A 12,948-nucleotide genomic window follows, 5' to 3' on the forward strand; every position below is an offset into this window, starting at 1 on the left:
GCTTGGATGCATTTGGTCTTTGGACGAATAAGGCGGGCAGAAGCATAGATCATTAGTATATGCTGGATTTAAACTAAACCGCGCCGCTTAGTGTGCGCGCGCGTGTATAATGAGTCTGAAGCTATCTTTGATAGAGTAAGAAAGCCCGAACGAGCATCTTACACTCGCCATAACCCAATCTGAATACACTTAGAACGGATCCTGTTTGTAAGCCGCCTCCGCTTCCTCATAGGCATCATACGAGTATAGAAACTGTTGGATATCAGGACATGTCCACCGCGAAGGGAACCCCGGCCGCGGCTCCTCCCCAGGCGCCAGCGACGCCGTCATGATCTCGTCGCGACGCTCCTGCTCGGGGCCGTCGGGCATGTGGAAGTCATCGCGCTGCGCAAAGGATTCCATGACGATGCGCTGGCCTCGCGCCATGCGAAGACGCTGGTACATGGCCGCCATGGCAGCGAGCTGCGAGGCCGAGGTCGAGCTCGAACTCTCTTCAGCTTCGGTCTCTGTTGCGCGGCCGCCAACTTTGCCGAGCAGGTGGCCAAGCACGGCGCCGTCTTCAAGCGAGGAATTCGCGCCCTGCGCGAGATAGGGCAGCATCGGGTGACAACAATCCCCCGCCATGAAAAACCTCCCGTCCTTGCTCGCCCACTCGTCCAGCGGCTCGATCCAGCAGAGCTTCCACTTGTGCACGCTCTCCACCTGGTCAAGCAGTTTGCGGAGCAGGGGATCCCAGTTGGAAAATAGGCCGCGCATCTCCTCGACGTCGCCGACGACTTTTGTCGAGCCCTCGGGGAGGTTGTCGGGAGAGAGGAGGCCGAGGTTGAGCATGCGGCCCTGCTTGACGGTGTAGGAGACGCCGTGGCCCCGGGGCCCGATCCAGAAGTGTACGGTTTCGGATTTGATAAAGGCCTCGAGCTCGGCTTTGTGAGGGCCCTTTAGGGAGTCGATGGGTATTGCGATGCGGAAGGCGAGGTCGCCTGTTAGGGAGGGGGGCGAGGGCCGGTTGAGGAATTGGGCGCGGGTGGCGGACCACATTCCGTCTGCGCAGACGACTACATCGCCGGAGACTGTGGAGGAGAGTGATGAAGAATCCGATCCCGGGTCGAGAGTGACCGTCGCGCTGGTAAAGTCGACGGAGTGGACGCGCGAAGCGAGACGAATGTCGACGCCGAGGGCGGCGCAGCGGTCGACGAGGGCGCGCTGGAGCTCGACGCGGTGGAGGCCCCAAAAGGGATGGCCGTAGCGGGACTGGATCGTTTCCTGGAGGCGCGGCTCGTGGGCGAGGAGGCGGGTGCCGTCGTAGCGGTGGACAGAGAGGGTCGAGGGAACGGTCGCGAGGGGGGCGAGGGCCGGGAAGAGACCCCAGGCTTCGAGGAGGCGCGTCGCGTTTGGTGTGAGTTGGAGGCCGGCCTGCGATTTTGTCTCTTGTGAGTTCGACGAAGTTTGGAGCTGAGAAGCGCTGATGCGTGGAAGGGCTTGTGTGTGTGTGTGTGTGTGTGTGTGTGTGAGGGGATGAGAGGACTTACACCGACTTCCTGCAGTTCCTTGACTGCCTCGAGGATCGTCACTCGGTGAGAAGGGTTCGCGAGTTTGGTCGAGAGGGCAGTTGCCAACCCTGCAAGACCCGCACCGATGATGATCACATGTATACCATCGTTGTTGGAGCTGTTCTGAAATTGTCCCTCCATGCTGGATGGTAAGACTGTGAGAGGTTATGAGTTGCGCCGGTGGCCGGTTGCTGTTTCCACTGATTAAACCGGTAGGTTGCAAAAATTTCTTCTCATCATGATCGGTTTGACCAGACCTTCAAAGAAAGCTGGCCGCATGGAAATGGTCATTTGAAGAATCGTGACGAGATACTGCAGACATAAGCGCCGCCACCGCGTCTTGGTGGTTGGTGTTCACGGACGGTCTCACATGCGGAGTGTGGGGAAGACCGACGGGACGGCGCCGTCCCTCGGGTTCGTCCCATTTGAGAGCAGTCCGAACTGAGGCAATGCAATTAGCCTAGGGTATCTCTTTTTTTTGTCTATCCTTTCAATACCTCCCAAACAAGACTTGGGGCCAAGTCCACTAGCGGCTTATGATGTTCCCCCGTCCGATCTGTTGGCATTAGATCACTGGCGGGGTAAATCGGCAAACGACGTATTCCATCTCTCCCATGCTCTCGTCAGCACTGTTGTACAGCCTTACGCTTCGGGAACAACAAGATCCTCTGGGTCAACCGTCCACTCTTCCTCGTCACCCCAAGTCGGCGCGAGAACAAATCTGCCCATGATCTTACCCATGCCAATACTGTCTCCACCAGGAACACCTTGTTTCGCCTTTTCGTCTGACTCCTCTACAATCACTGCCGTAGTCAAGAAGTTCATGCCCGCAGCCGGGCTGAGTTCGAGTGTTCTGCCTCCCCAGTCCAGCTCGACCTTTCCAGACTTGCGCACCTTGAGCTTGCCCATCATTCCAGCCTGGGAGACCAACTGGTTAATGTCTGTGAGGTCAATATCGTCCTCGACCTTGGGTTTAGAGCTCTCTTCCGCCTGTGTGAGGTCGACAGCTTCGCCAGGCTGGTCGAGCATGACAACGTCGTCGGGCTCTGGCTTGACCTTGGGCGCAGTCGCAGGTTGCAGTGGCGGCAGCAAGGGCGGGAACTGGAAGAGGTATAGACGTCCGTCCTTGCTCGCAACCTCTGTCTCGGGTGCCTTGGAGTTTTCGTCGGTGACAGTGCCCAGTTCGCCCAACAGAAGCTCCATGTCGTGTGTAATCATTTCCACCTCGGGATCGGCCATTGCCTTCTTTGTCTTCGGTTCAGGGGTGATCTTCTCTTCCTCGGCTTCGGGAGTCGCGGATTTAATGTGGGCGTTGAAGTCGACCGGCGCAATATCCATCGCACCTGGTTCGCCGCCAGGTTCTGCCTTGACCTGGACCACACCCTTGGGTGCCGCATGCCAGACCTTTGTCTCATCTTCCATCGGGGGAATGGCACCAGACCATCCTTCGCCTTCGACAAAGAGGCTCTCTTCGGCCTTGCCCTGTTCTTCTGCCTCAAGTTCGGCCGAGGTCGCAATCGTCTTCTTCTCTTCTTTCTTGTCGATACGGGCGATACCCATGGGCCAAATGTTACCAGGCTTTGCGCCAATGAGGGCCGCCGTCTCTTCGTCGTCAGAGTCGGGTTCGCGATCGACAGGATATCCGGCGAGTCTATCGGCGTTGATTCGTGCTTCGCGATGGCCTGAAGCCTCTCCAAACGCGCCACCCTCTCTTTTTCGGCCGCCGCCGCCTCCGCCGCCAAAGAATCCTCCGCCGCCTCCTCCACCACCACCACCGCCCCATCCTCCGCCGGATCTGCCACCTCCTAGACAATGTCAGTTCCAGAAAATTGAATCCATGATTCTCTCCTACAACACACCTTCTGTTGTCATTTGCGAGAACGGGCCACTAGCAACCGCTGCTCGCGACATGAAACCGCCACGACCCATGGCATCACCACGAGCTCGCCGACTGCGGCCTCGGGAGCGAGCTTGAGCGCGAGCTTCTGCTTTTGCCCTGGCATTGTCCTTCTCTAGCTCTTGTCTTGCAATTGCGTCTCGCGCCGCCTCGTCTCTACGCACCACTCTGGGGCGAAATCTGCTGGCTGAAGTGCCTCGGGTTGCGGGAGGGTTAGGTGTTGCGGTTCTGGAAGGTACAGCGGTTGCCGAAGCTGTTCCCAGTGCTGAAGATGGTCTCGAAGTCGAATTTGGTCCCTCGGTGCTAGGTGCGGCACTGCTAGCAGCTCCTCTTCCTCTTCCTCTAGTCCCTCGGGGTCGACCCCTGCCAGCGCCTCGAGCCGGGGGCGCTCCCTCTGGCATGATGACTGAGGGCAATGGGATGTAAGCAACGGACTCAGAACGATCTCCTTTGTCGTTTTTGTGACTGATCGTGGAACGTTGCCGTATTTTCGAATTGGGTATGCGACAATGGCAGGGTAAAGAATAGTATTTGGTGGTGGTGTCTAGTGTCTGGTGGGAGAGTCACAGACGCCGCCAAGAGAAAAAGATGTTCGATTACCTCAGCGTGGTGGGGGACAAAACATGCTCCTTGTATATAGCACCAGAGGCGCCTTCCTTGTCCCGCTGAATTGCACACCTACATTGGAGGTGGGGTTGATTCACCCCGCATTCAGGCACAGATTCGATGCGACTCAACTTGAGTGAGTGCGCACTGCTCACTGGCCTTGAGCAGTACTCTGTACTTGAAAAACATTCAAGCCCGAATTGGTACAAAAAAAGCAATTAGGGGTCTCATATGAGCAAACAAAAGTCAGAAGAGCTGATTTGCTTATTTTGTTGATGCCGGTATATCATACAGCTAGTCAAGAAGAAGAAAGGCCTCATTTTACGCACATCAATGCTTGCTCTCCATAGACTCTTGCAACCGTGCCTTCTCGACTCAGCATGATGCCAATCCACAGCCGGCCAGCCTCAACTGTACTTGCTCCAAACTTCACAATAACACATCCCCTGACTCTCGCAGCCGACCACAAGATACCTTCCTTCGTCTCCATCTCTATGCGCTTAAGCCTCCATAATTCATGCTCAGTTAAGTTGCTTTCTTCCTTGGCCTTGGCCTCGGCTGATCTGAAATCCCTCGCGCCAATGCGAGGCAAAGCACCGAACTCTTCGAGGAAGAAATTGCCTAATGATTGCATCTGGGACCCTCTCAAGATCAAAGTTCCAAAGAGGCCGTTTCCATGCATAGAGTCTCGTAGCGATCTCCCTACTAGGCCTTGGCTGTCTCTGTCTAGGATGACTGTGTCTCGCACCAGCAAACGGTTCTTTTGGTTGGACACTTGTTTTTCCAGCCAGATTTCGTTGCGTCCTGTCCATTTGACAAAGCTCCAATCCTCACCACGCGCCGTTCTGCCTTGCGTCACCCAATCCAGTAGACACAGAGAAGCGTTGGGGGCAACTGTGAATATCTGAGTCTGCTCGTAAACGCTTCCATCAAAAGGCTGAACTGGATCTGGCAACTGGCAGATGCCGGAACCATCTTCTATGTGGACGCTGAGCGTTTGGCGCGTGACGATGTCAGGAGACGCGGACTTGAAAATTTTCGTATGACCCTGTGTGACAATACTGAGTTTTGATCCCGGTAGAGTGCGGATAGAGAGATTGACGCTGTCGCCCCCGACAAGTCCACCGCCGTAGGAAAGCAGAAATACCAGAACGCTTTTCTGGTCGGCTGCCGGTGTCGGAGAGATGAGTTTCAGGGGGTACTGATATGACATGCCCTTGAGACCTGACAAGCCATTGGGCAGGAGTTGGGCTATGATCTCGCCTTCGCCGGCCACTGAAGATGATTTGGGAAAAGGAGACTCCATCGTAGTTTTTGCTGGCTTGGGTGTTGGTTGGGTTCAGACGTATCAGGGGTACATTTGACAAGCCATGCTCATTAGTTGGCGTTGCTCTTCGTCTGCGATGAGGATTAGAGATGAATCTTGTGAAATACACAACATCCGGGGCCACATACCAGGAGTTTGGTCAAAAGATGGTTTGATCATGAACAAGTTGCGATACGGCGTTCTTGCTGCAACTTGATAATGCCGAAAATCAGCCCGAGTCTGCAATGCTTGCTCGATGAGAGGTTCTGATTGATGTCAAGGAACACGGTGTGGCCGCGAGTGATCGAAAATGCACTGTGCTGCCGCCGGCGCCCCGCGAGCTCATGCTTCTAAACTCCAGCCTGTCAAGCTTGACCAGGATGCAGCACTCGATGAATAACAAATTCTCTCGGCAAACTAAAGTCAGATCATCAACATAAAGGTTCCTATGGAGATCACTTTATGCCGAGAGGGTGGAAATATAGAATAAGAGCTGCCCTGAGGTTAAGCCTGACATGTACCTAGAACGGCCTATCATTGGCACCTCGAGTAAAGTTGCTTGCATTCTTTCGCTCTCCATTACTCACTCGAGCGACCCCTGACCAAGTCATTTGTATACTATATTGTCTGCATCAAATACTAGGTGTACGTTGTGATAGAAAACCCAGATGAGCCGGTTGTAGGCCACACATGTTCCATCAAGGTGTGCTTATTCTCTGACGGGTGAGCGCGCCGAAGGTACATACGGACGGAAGGTAGGTATTCCGCCATAGTACTTCATATCTGAAGTGACTTCCAGTTTAGGTGCTAGGTGCGTGGTCTCGTCCTTCCTTCCGCGCCAGGCGGCCATTGCTCATTCGCCAATCAGCTGCACCATCCTTCGTACAGCACCAAGGCAGGGACCAGCGCTTCGATCCACCACACCCCAACCCGTCCGTGTCCTGTCTGCCACTCGCGAATTTGGAGAGCCCGTCACCTAAACATCTTCGACGTAAACGCACTTACTCAACGCGACAACTTTCCTCATATGCGCCACCCCTCCGGACATTCGCTCATCGGCGCGAAATAATTGTCGCTATTGCTGCGATTAACTGTCGGCATTCAGACGGTATCCAACTTTGCCTTTGCGTTTACGCGACATCATGGAGAGCGCGACAGCTTCCCCCGAACCCGAGTCGTCGCGTCGTCGATCTGGACGCGTCGTGCGAGCCCCCGAAAAGTTTAGCCCGGAGCCAGTCACCGCACCCAAGCGCAAAAGACATGATGATGACGATGAAGGAAACGACGACGATGACATTCTTTCGGATGCTACCATGAGCGATGCTGCCGATAGTGACGAAGACCGGCCCCGCGCCAGACCAAAGAAGCGATCAGGCGCATCGCAAGGGAGCCGCGCAAGGAAGCCCGCAATCAAGAAACCAAAGACCAACGGTGTAGCTCCGTCTGGGCATTCTGCAAGCCTTCCGTCACGGCCCAAGAAATCCGTCAGAATTGCTACCGCCGACAGGCAAGCCGAGGGCTTGTATGGTAAGTCGCTACCCCGGAACTCATTCGCCGATTCTATTATCTGACACGTCTATAGCCGATGTTTTCGGTTCGGGAATGCCCTCGGACGAGGTTGCGGATAAGTGGCAGACCAGATATCAAGCCAATGATGCACTTGCTGTCGTGGAGCTTGTCAACCTTGTGCTCCAGTGTTCTGGTTGTGACCTCGAGGTCACTGAAGACGACATTCGCGACCCTGATAATTGCCAGGCTCGACTGACCGAGCTTCAAGACCTGTTCCAAGAGGCATGTGCCCGTATAAATACAACAAACAACCTTTTGCCACGGACCAATGAGCTAACTTGGTACAGGAGCAAGTAACTGAGTACCCCCTCATTTCCAGGGCGAAGAACACCAAAGCTTTCCGTGACCTCCTCACCGGATTCTTCCGGGGCGTTGTTCGCAGTGTCCACGAAACAGATGTCCTGTACAACGACGCTACCTTGATGGAGAACCTCGTCCGTTGGATAGCATCCATGTCGACCTCTTCACTTCGCCCGTTCCGCCACACCGCGACAACTGTCATCCTCTCCCTCGTCTACGGGCTTATCGATGTCGCAAACACGCTCGACGCCCGAATTACTGCGATCGAGCAACAGGTTGCGCAAGCCAAACGCGGAAAGAATAAGGCGAAGCTGGCTGAGATGCAACGTACTCTCAACGAGGCCAATGAGAATAGAGAGCTGTGCGGCAATCACATCAAGGACTTTTTCGACACCACCTTCATTCACAGATACCGAGACATCGACCCGCGTATCAGGACGGAGTGTGTCGAGTCCTTGGGATCTTGGATCATTGGTCTTTCCACAGTGTTCATGCAGCCCGAGTACCTCCGTTATCTCGGTTGGATGCTGTCAGACACCGTCGCCTCTACCCGACAAGAAGTTCTCAGGCAATTGGCACGCATCTTTAGACGTGACGTGCAACAACTGGGTCACTTCATTGATCGTTTCCGGCCTCGTCTCATCGAGATCTCCACCAAGGACGCCGAGGTTTCCGTCCGTGTTGCTGCCATCTCTGTCATAAACGTACTACGGGACACCGGAATGCTCGAACCAGACGAAGTTGACTCAATCGGCAAGCTCATCTTTGATAGCGACATAAGAATTAGAAAAGCGGTTGTCAACTTCTTCACCTCTTGCGTCGAAGATTCTATCGAAGGCAAGATGGAAGAGCTTGGTGGACAGGATGCGCTTGAGGAGACATTTGGTGAGATCGATGAGGACGATTACGACTCGCCTCGCAGTACATGGGTCAATATCAAATGTTTAGCAGAGAACCTCGCCGCGTTTGATGCGCAAGTCGAGGGCGAGCAGCCGGACAATGGCACAGGTCTCGCTACCGCCGCAGACGTCACCCAGGCGAACGTTCCAGACACGCGAATCTCTCTTGCCTCCCAGGTCCTTTTCGAAAAGGTCCCCTACGTGAAGCAGTGGGAGCTATTGGCAGGCTACCTGCTCTACGATCATACAGTCAGTTCCAAGTCGAAATCCAAGTCTCACGGTGCTTCAACCGAGACTGCTTTCAAGAAAGCTGTTGGACCGCAGGGTACTGAGGAAGCTATTCTGCTCGAGGTTCTGGCATCCGCAGTAAAGATGTCGATGCTGCAATCCGCCGAGATTGAGAAGAACAAAAAGAAGAGTGGACGCCCGGAGGTGACAGAGGCGCAAGAAGAGACCGCTTTGGAATTAGCGACAGTTATTCCCCAACTCCTCAACAAGTTTGGCGCCGACCCTGCCACTGCTACGATCGTCCTTAGGATGGAGCACTTCCTTGACCTCGAGGTCTTCCAAACTTTACGGCAAGACTCAACCAAGTATGAAAAGTTGCTCGATGAGATCAGCACTCAGTTCAATAGGCATGACGACAAGAGGGTTGTTGCTGAGGCCGCCGCAGCTCTTCTCCACTCTCGCCAGTACGATGAGCTTGAGGAGCTGACTGACGGAAAGCTTGCGGTTCTGTGGGAGAATGTCATCAACACCCTGCGCAGCTTCGACAAGACCTGCGAGCTATCTATGCGCGGCAATCTAGCAGAGGATCATCTGAAGGCGCTTTCCACAGTGCTGATGAAGATCAGTGAGCTTGCTCGCATATCCGACTGCATGGAGGTCTTGGAAACGGAAGGACGCGCAGCCGACTCAATGTCATCCACGATTGAGCTCCTAGTGAACATTGTTAGTCGAGGCACGTTTGATCAACAGACCGAAGACATTGACGACTTGGAGGATGAAGTTGTCTCCTTTGCTATCAAAGGTATTCAGTTTTACTTCATGTGGAAGGTGCGGAGCTTCCAGAAGTTCATTCAAAGTGAAACCGAAATACCCGACTCTGTGGTGGATCAGGTTTCTGTCTTGCGTAAAAGACACGACGTCGGTCTGATCAAAACCCTGTCGTCCCGAGCTATCATCGATGATATCCGCATGTTTGCCACTGGCGCTCTCTGCGATATCCACGTGCTTTTCGGCTCCTTGAGAAACTGGACTGAAGAATCTCGCGGAAAGGCAAACTACAAGAAACTTGCGAGGCTGGCTCACGAGCTTGAGCCCAAGCTTCTGCCAGAGCTGATTTCAATCTACGACGGCGTCGAGAAGACCTTTGCGAAGCGGACAAAGAAGATTCTCAACGAGCCAGCCGAAGACGAAGAACCAATGGACGACGACGACTCTGATGAAGAGGAGGACGAAGACGAAGGCCTAACGCAAGAGGAGAAGCTGGCGCTAGAGCTCAAATCTGAAAAGGCCCTGTGTGAATTGGCGGCTAAGTACGTCCTCGCTATTGCTCAGAAGGTCCTTGATCAATCAGGGCCCCACGCGGGCAAGCTTCACAAGCGACTTCTACGAAACCAGAGCAGGCTCGGCAAGAACTTCAGTGAGGTGGTGGCGTACCTTGATCCCAAAAAGGTCCGGGATCACCTGTACGGCAAGAAGTTGCAGAAGTCCAAGGCGGCATCGACAAGGTCCGCTGCTGCGAAGCCCGCCATTAGCGAAGAGATTGTCGTCGACGATGACGATGAAGAGGAAGATGAAGAAGAAGCAGTCGAGGAGCCTGAGCCGGAAGAGGGCTCGAAAGAAGATCTACGACGGCGGGAGCTACTTGAGGAGGAGGAAGAAGAGGAACCTGACGTGGAGGAGCCGCCTGCTACTAATGACGACGACGATGTACTGGGCGACTAAATCAAATTTTCTGACTATCGGGAGGATTAAACCACGGCTTACATCTCTGACGTTCTTTTGCTCTGTTTATACAAGGATACTGGCTGCGAGCCTCCCTCTACCCTCCACGTTCTTCCTGTGCGCTTGTCTATGTCTGGCTCGGTCTTCCACTGCGGGATGGCCAGAGGCGAGGTGGCTTGGTAGTGTCTTCATGGATCGCTCTTGCAAGTAGGGTTAATGCTGGGTTGTGTGACGGCGAACGGGAGCGCCAGTCTAGGATGGATGGCTCATTTGACTCGAGGCGTTAGAACGGGGATAAAAGACAACTGATTAGCTCTTGTGCTAGCTGATACGACACGATTTCATTAGGGATACATCGTTCTGTTACAAGTCCTTGGGCCTGTGAAGGCCGCCGTTCTGCAAATTTGTCATCAATCGTTGTAAACATATGTCCCAAAACCTCCTGTATACGCCTGTGCTTGGCCACCTGGCTAGTAGCCGCTTATTTTGGTTCCGAAAAGCCCATACATACGCTGCCATCTCTTTCCTGTCCCTGCATCTGCCTTTTCGCTGTCTGGCTCCTTGACTTGGATGCCATACTGACGTATGCAGCAAGTGAAGGGACGGTTTGAGATAGCCAGCTTCTCGTTCTTGGACGCCCCGCCCGCAACCGCATTCTCATCGTCGGAATCAGGGGGTCGGTCGCTGGTTTTCTTCTTCTTTCCCACGTTGGCCTTTTGCTTCTTGCCCTGCTCGGCCAATGTCGTGGTCTTCTTCTCTTCGAGGTCTCCCCAGAGGATGAACATTTTCTCGCGCAGCTGGGACAAAGCGTCCGCGTTGGTGCGGAAGTCGCATGCGTCAAGGCCCGTCAGGAGCTGGGCGTCCATGTTATCCACCACAACCCAGAATTTGTTCGTCTTCTTCTCTCGTGTCTTTGGGTCCTTGGCTGCGGTGGCATCCTGGAGACATAGAGCAAAGCGCCACTCCCAGTTCTGCTCGCTCGTGCTTACATACTTGTCGATGGTTACGCGCCCTTGTTCGTCGTCGTCGTCATTATCGTCCTCCGAGTCTGTGCCAGAATAATCGGACAGAACGTCGTATTCGTTTCGCTTGTGGACACAAGCAAAATCCTGTATCCTGGGAGGGTGGAAGTCGACTATGCGAACATGGGTCCGGTACTGTGCGTCGTGGAAGGGAAGTTTGACTATCAGGGGCGCGTTCTGGAAGACGAATTCTTGTGTTGCTGGTTCGAGAATGGTAGCCACGTCGACGGCCGGCTCATCATGGTTTTCGCAGACCACTTGCTCGTTGAGGTCTGGCGGTGTTTCGATTTCTTTGCCTTCGCCCGCCTCCTTTTCAGTTTCCTTCTCCTTCTCTGCAGCTTGACCTCTTTTCAATGATCGACGTTGCTTGGCATTCTGAGGTTTTTGTTCGGGCTGGTCTGCCGCCGGCCTTTTCTTGTCCGTTCCTTTTGTGTAATTCGTTTCTTTCGAATCAGCTTTGAGTTGCTTCTCGTAGTCCCGCTTCCTTCTGAGGGCATTCTTGACGTGGGGATCCATTGACTCTCCTTCTTCCGGCATATCCACCTTATCGACATAGATCTTGTCTTTGAATGCATTCCGATCTTCCCGAAGGAAACCCTCCAGGTTTTGCCCGTTGGATCCATACTTGATCTGGACATTGAACAAGCGAATCCAATCGTCCTTTTTTATCCTTCTTTCTCGGATGACAGTGGCATGGGGATTCCAGCAGGTGATTTGCATGGTTTGCTTGCCAAAAGGCCCCTCTGACTGGATATCGGAGGTGGATTTTCGAGTCTTAGTATGGGTGTAGCCGTATGGGTCACCGTCTCGGCCACCATTAGTGTCTAGGCGTTTGTTGGTGTAGTGAAAGAAGCCAGAATTCTCTGTGTAATCCGAAACGTACAACGTCACCTTGTCTCCGAAGTCGTGTGGATCTTTTACGACCTGGACTATGAGATCATGGAACTTGCCGTCTCGAACATCTTGCAACTCGCACAGCTTGTTCTTTATATTGAGCGATTGATTGGCTTGAATCTCAAACACTTCAGGTTCGGGGATTTCCGTCTTGTCGATGTTGTGGTACAGCCAAGAGATATACTGCCCCTCTATGGGTGCTGGGTTTCGCTTCTTGTCTTCGGCGGATGGCTTTGAGGGGGGTGGCGGGTGCTGAGGAGGAGGGGGTATTGTTGTTGCTGAATAGATGTGGAGGGTTGTGCTGAAATTCTTTATCAGAGACAAGGGATTACTCCTGTACCTCTGAGTCTGGGCCAATTGTCAGTATATCAAATAGTCTGCAGAAGACAAGTCAGTGGTTTACCTTTACTTGATGAGCAACAACAACATCGCCGCTTTTGGCAGTGGGCATGTCTCCCTCAGGTCGGAAGATGTCGAGTTTCACGCTTTGGCCCTCAGACTCCGATAGAGACATGTCAATGAGACTCATTTGACATTTGTAATCTGAAGAGACATTAGCTGGATTTGGATAGACAATGATTTGAGCACACTACCATCTTTGGCAGTAGGTATCGGGCGACGGAAATCCTTGACGAGACCAATAACATTCACGACACTCTTCGGGAGGACCTTGAACTCAACGATGTCGCTCAGGGGCGTAAAGCCCTTTGGGAGATCCATGGCCTTTTTGGCTTCGGTCTCCGCCATCGCCATGATTTGGACCAATGGAAGATAGGATAAATGTTCGCAAAGACAGGCGGAAAGGCACGTCGTTTGCCGCTCTCATAGCCCGCAAAGGCGACTGAAGAATTCTAGAAGTCCGACTCTGCGTTTGGCATGTCGTAGAGGCACTTAAGTTTGCTGGCCGTTTGACGCGTCTTACAGCTGGGGAGCTGTATCTCAAAGGCGCGTCGCG

The 12,948-nt window shown here is 53.6% G+C and overlaps 5 protein-coding genes across 5 annotated transcripts; 1 reads left to right on the forward strand and 4 right to left on the reverse strand.

The window, feature by feature from the left end:
- Positions 1-189: 189 nt before the first annotated feature.
- CPAR01_08752 (FAD dependent oxidoreductase) lies at positions 190-1,691 on the reverse strand (the record flags this gene model as incomplete). Its single annotated transcript, XM_060493019.1, has 2 exons — positions 190-1,478; positions 1,526-1,691. The coding sequence occupies 2 exons, from the start codon at positions 1,689-1,691 to the stop codon at positions 190-192; spliced, it is 1,455 nt and encodes a 484-aa protein (XP_060349389.1).
- Positions 1,692-2,192: 501 nt separating this feature from the next.
- Positions 2,193-3,848, reverse strand: CPAR01_08753 (RNA polymerase III RPC4; the record flags this gene model as incomplete). Its single annotated transcript, XM_060493020.1, has 2 exons — positions 2,193-3,355; positions 3,410-3,848. The coding sequence occupies 2 exons, from the start codon at positions 3,846-3,848 to the stop codon at positions 2,193-2,195; spliced, it is 1,602 nt and encodes a 533-aa protein (XP_060349390.1).
- Positions 3,849-4,369: 521 nt separating this feature from the next.
- Positions 4,370-5,359, reverse strand: CPAR01_08754 (UreD urease accessory protein; the record flags this gene model as incomplete). Its single annotated transcript, XM_060493021.1, has 1 exon — positions 4,370-5,359. The coding sequence occupies one exon, from the start codon at positions 5,357-5,359 to the stop codon at positions 4,370-4,372; it is 990 nt and encodes a 329-aa protein (XP_060349391.1).
- Positions 5,360-6,501: 1,142 nt separating this feature from the next.
- On the forward strand, positions 6,502-10,077 carry CPAR01_08755 (STAG domain-containing protein; the record flags this gene model as incomplete). Its single annotated transcript, XM_060493022.1, has 3 exons — positions 6,502-6,886; positions 6,942-7,160; positions 7,223-10,077. The coding sequence occupies 3 exons, from the start codon at positions 6,502-6,504 to the stop codon at positions 10,075-10,077; spliced, it is 3,459 nt and encodes a 1,152-aa protein (XP_060349392.1).
- A 470-nt stretch (positions 10,078-10,547) lies between these two features.
- On the reverse strand, positions 10,548-12,746 carry CPAR01_08756 (telomere-binding alpha subunit central domain-containing protein; the record flags this gene model as incomplete). Its single annotated transcript, XM_060493023.1, has 3 exons — positions 10,548-12,341; positions 12,397-12,536; positions 12,587-12,746. The coding sequence occupies 3 exons, from the start codon at positions 12,744-12,746 to the stop codon at positions 10,548-10,550; spliced, it is 2,094 nt and encodes a 697-aa protein (XP_060349393.1).
- Positions 12,747-12,948: the final 202 nt, after the last annotated feature.

This window comes from Colletotrichum paranaense (genome assembly GCF_030867605.1).
Source record: "Colletotrichum paranaense strain IMI 384185 chromosome Unknown Scaffold_6.1, whole genome shotgun sequence".
In the NCBI taxonomy this organism is placed as follows: Eukaryota; Fungi; Ascomycota; class Sordariomycetes; order Glomerellales; family Glomerellaceae; genus Colletotrichum; species Colletotrichum paranaense.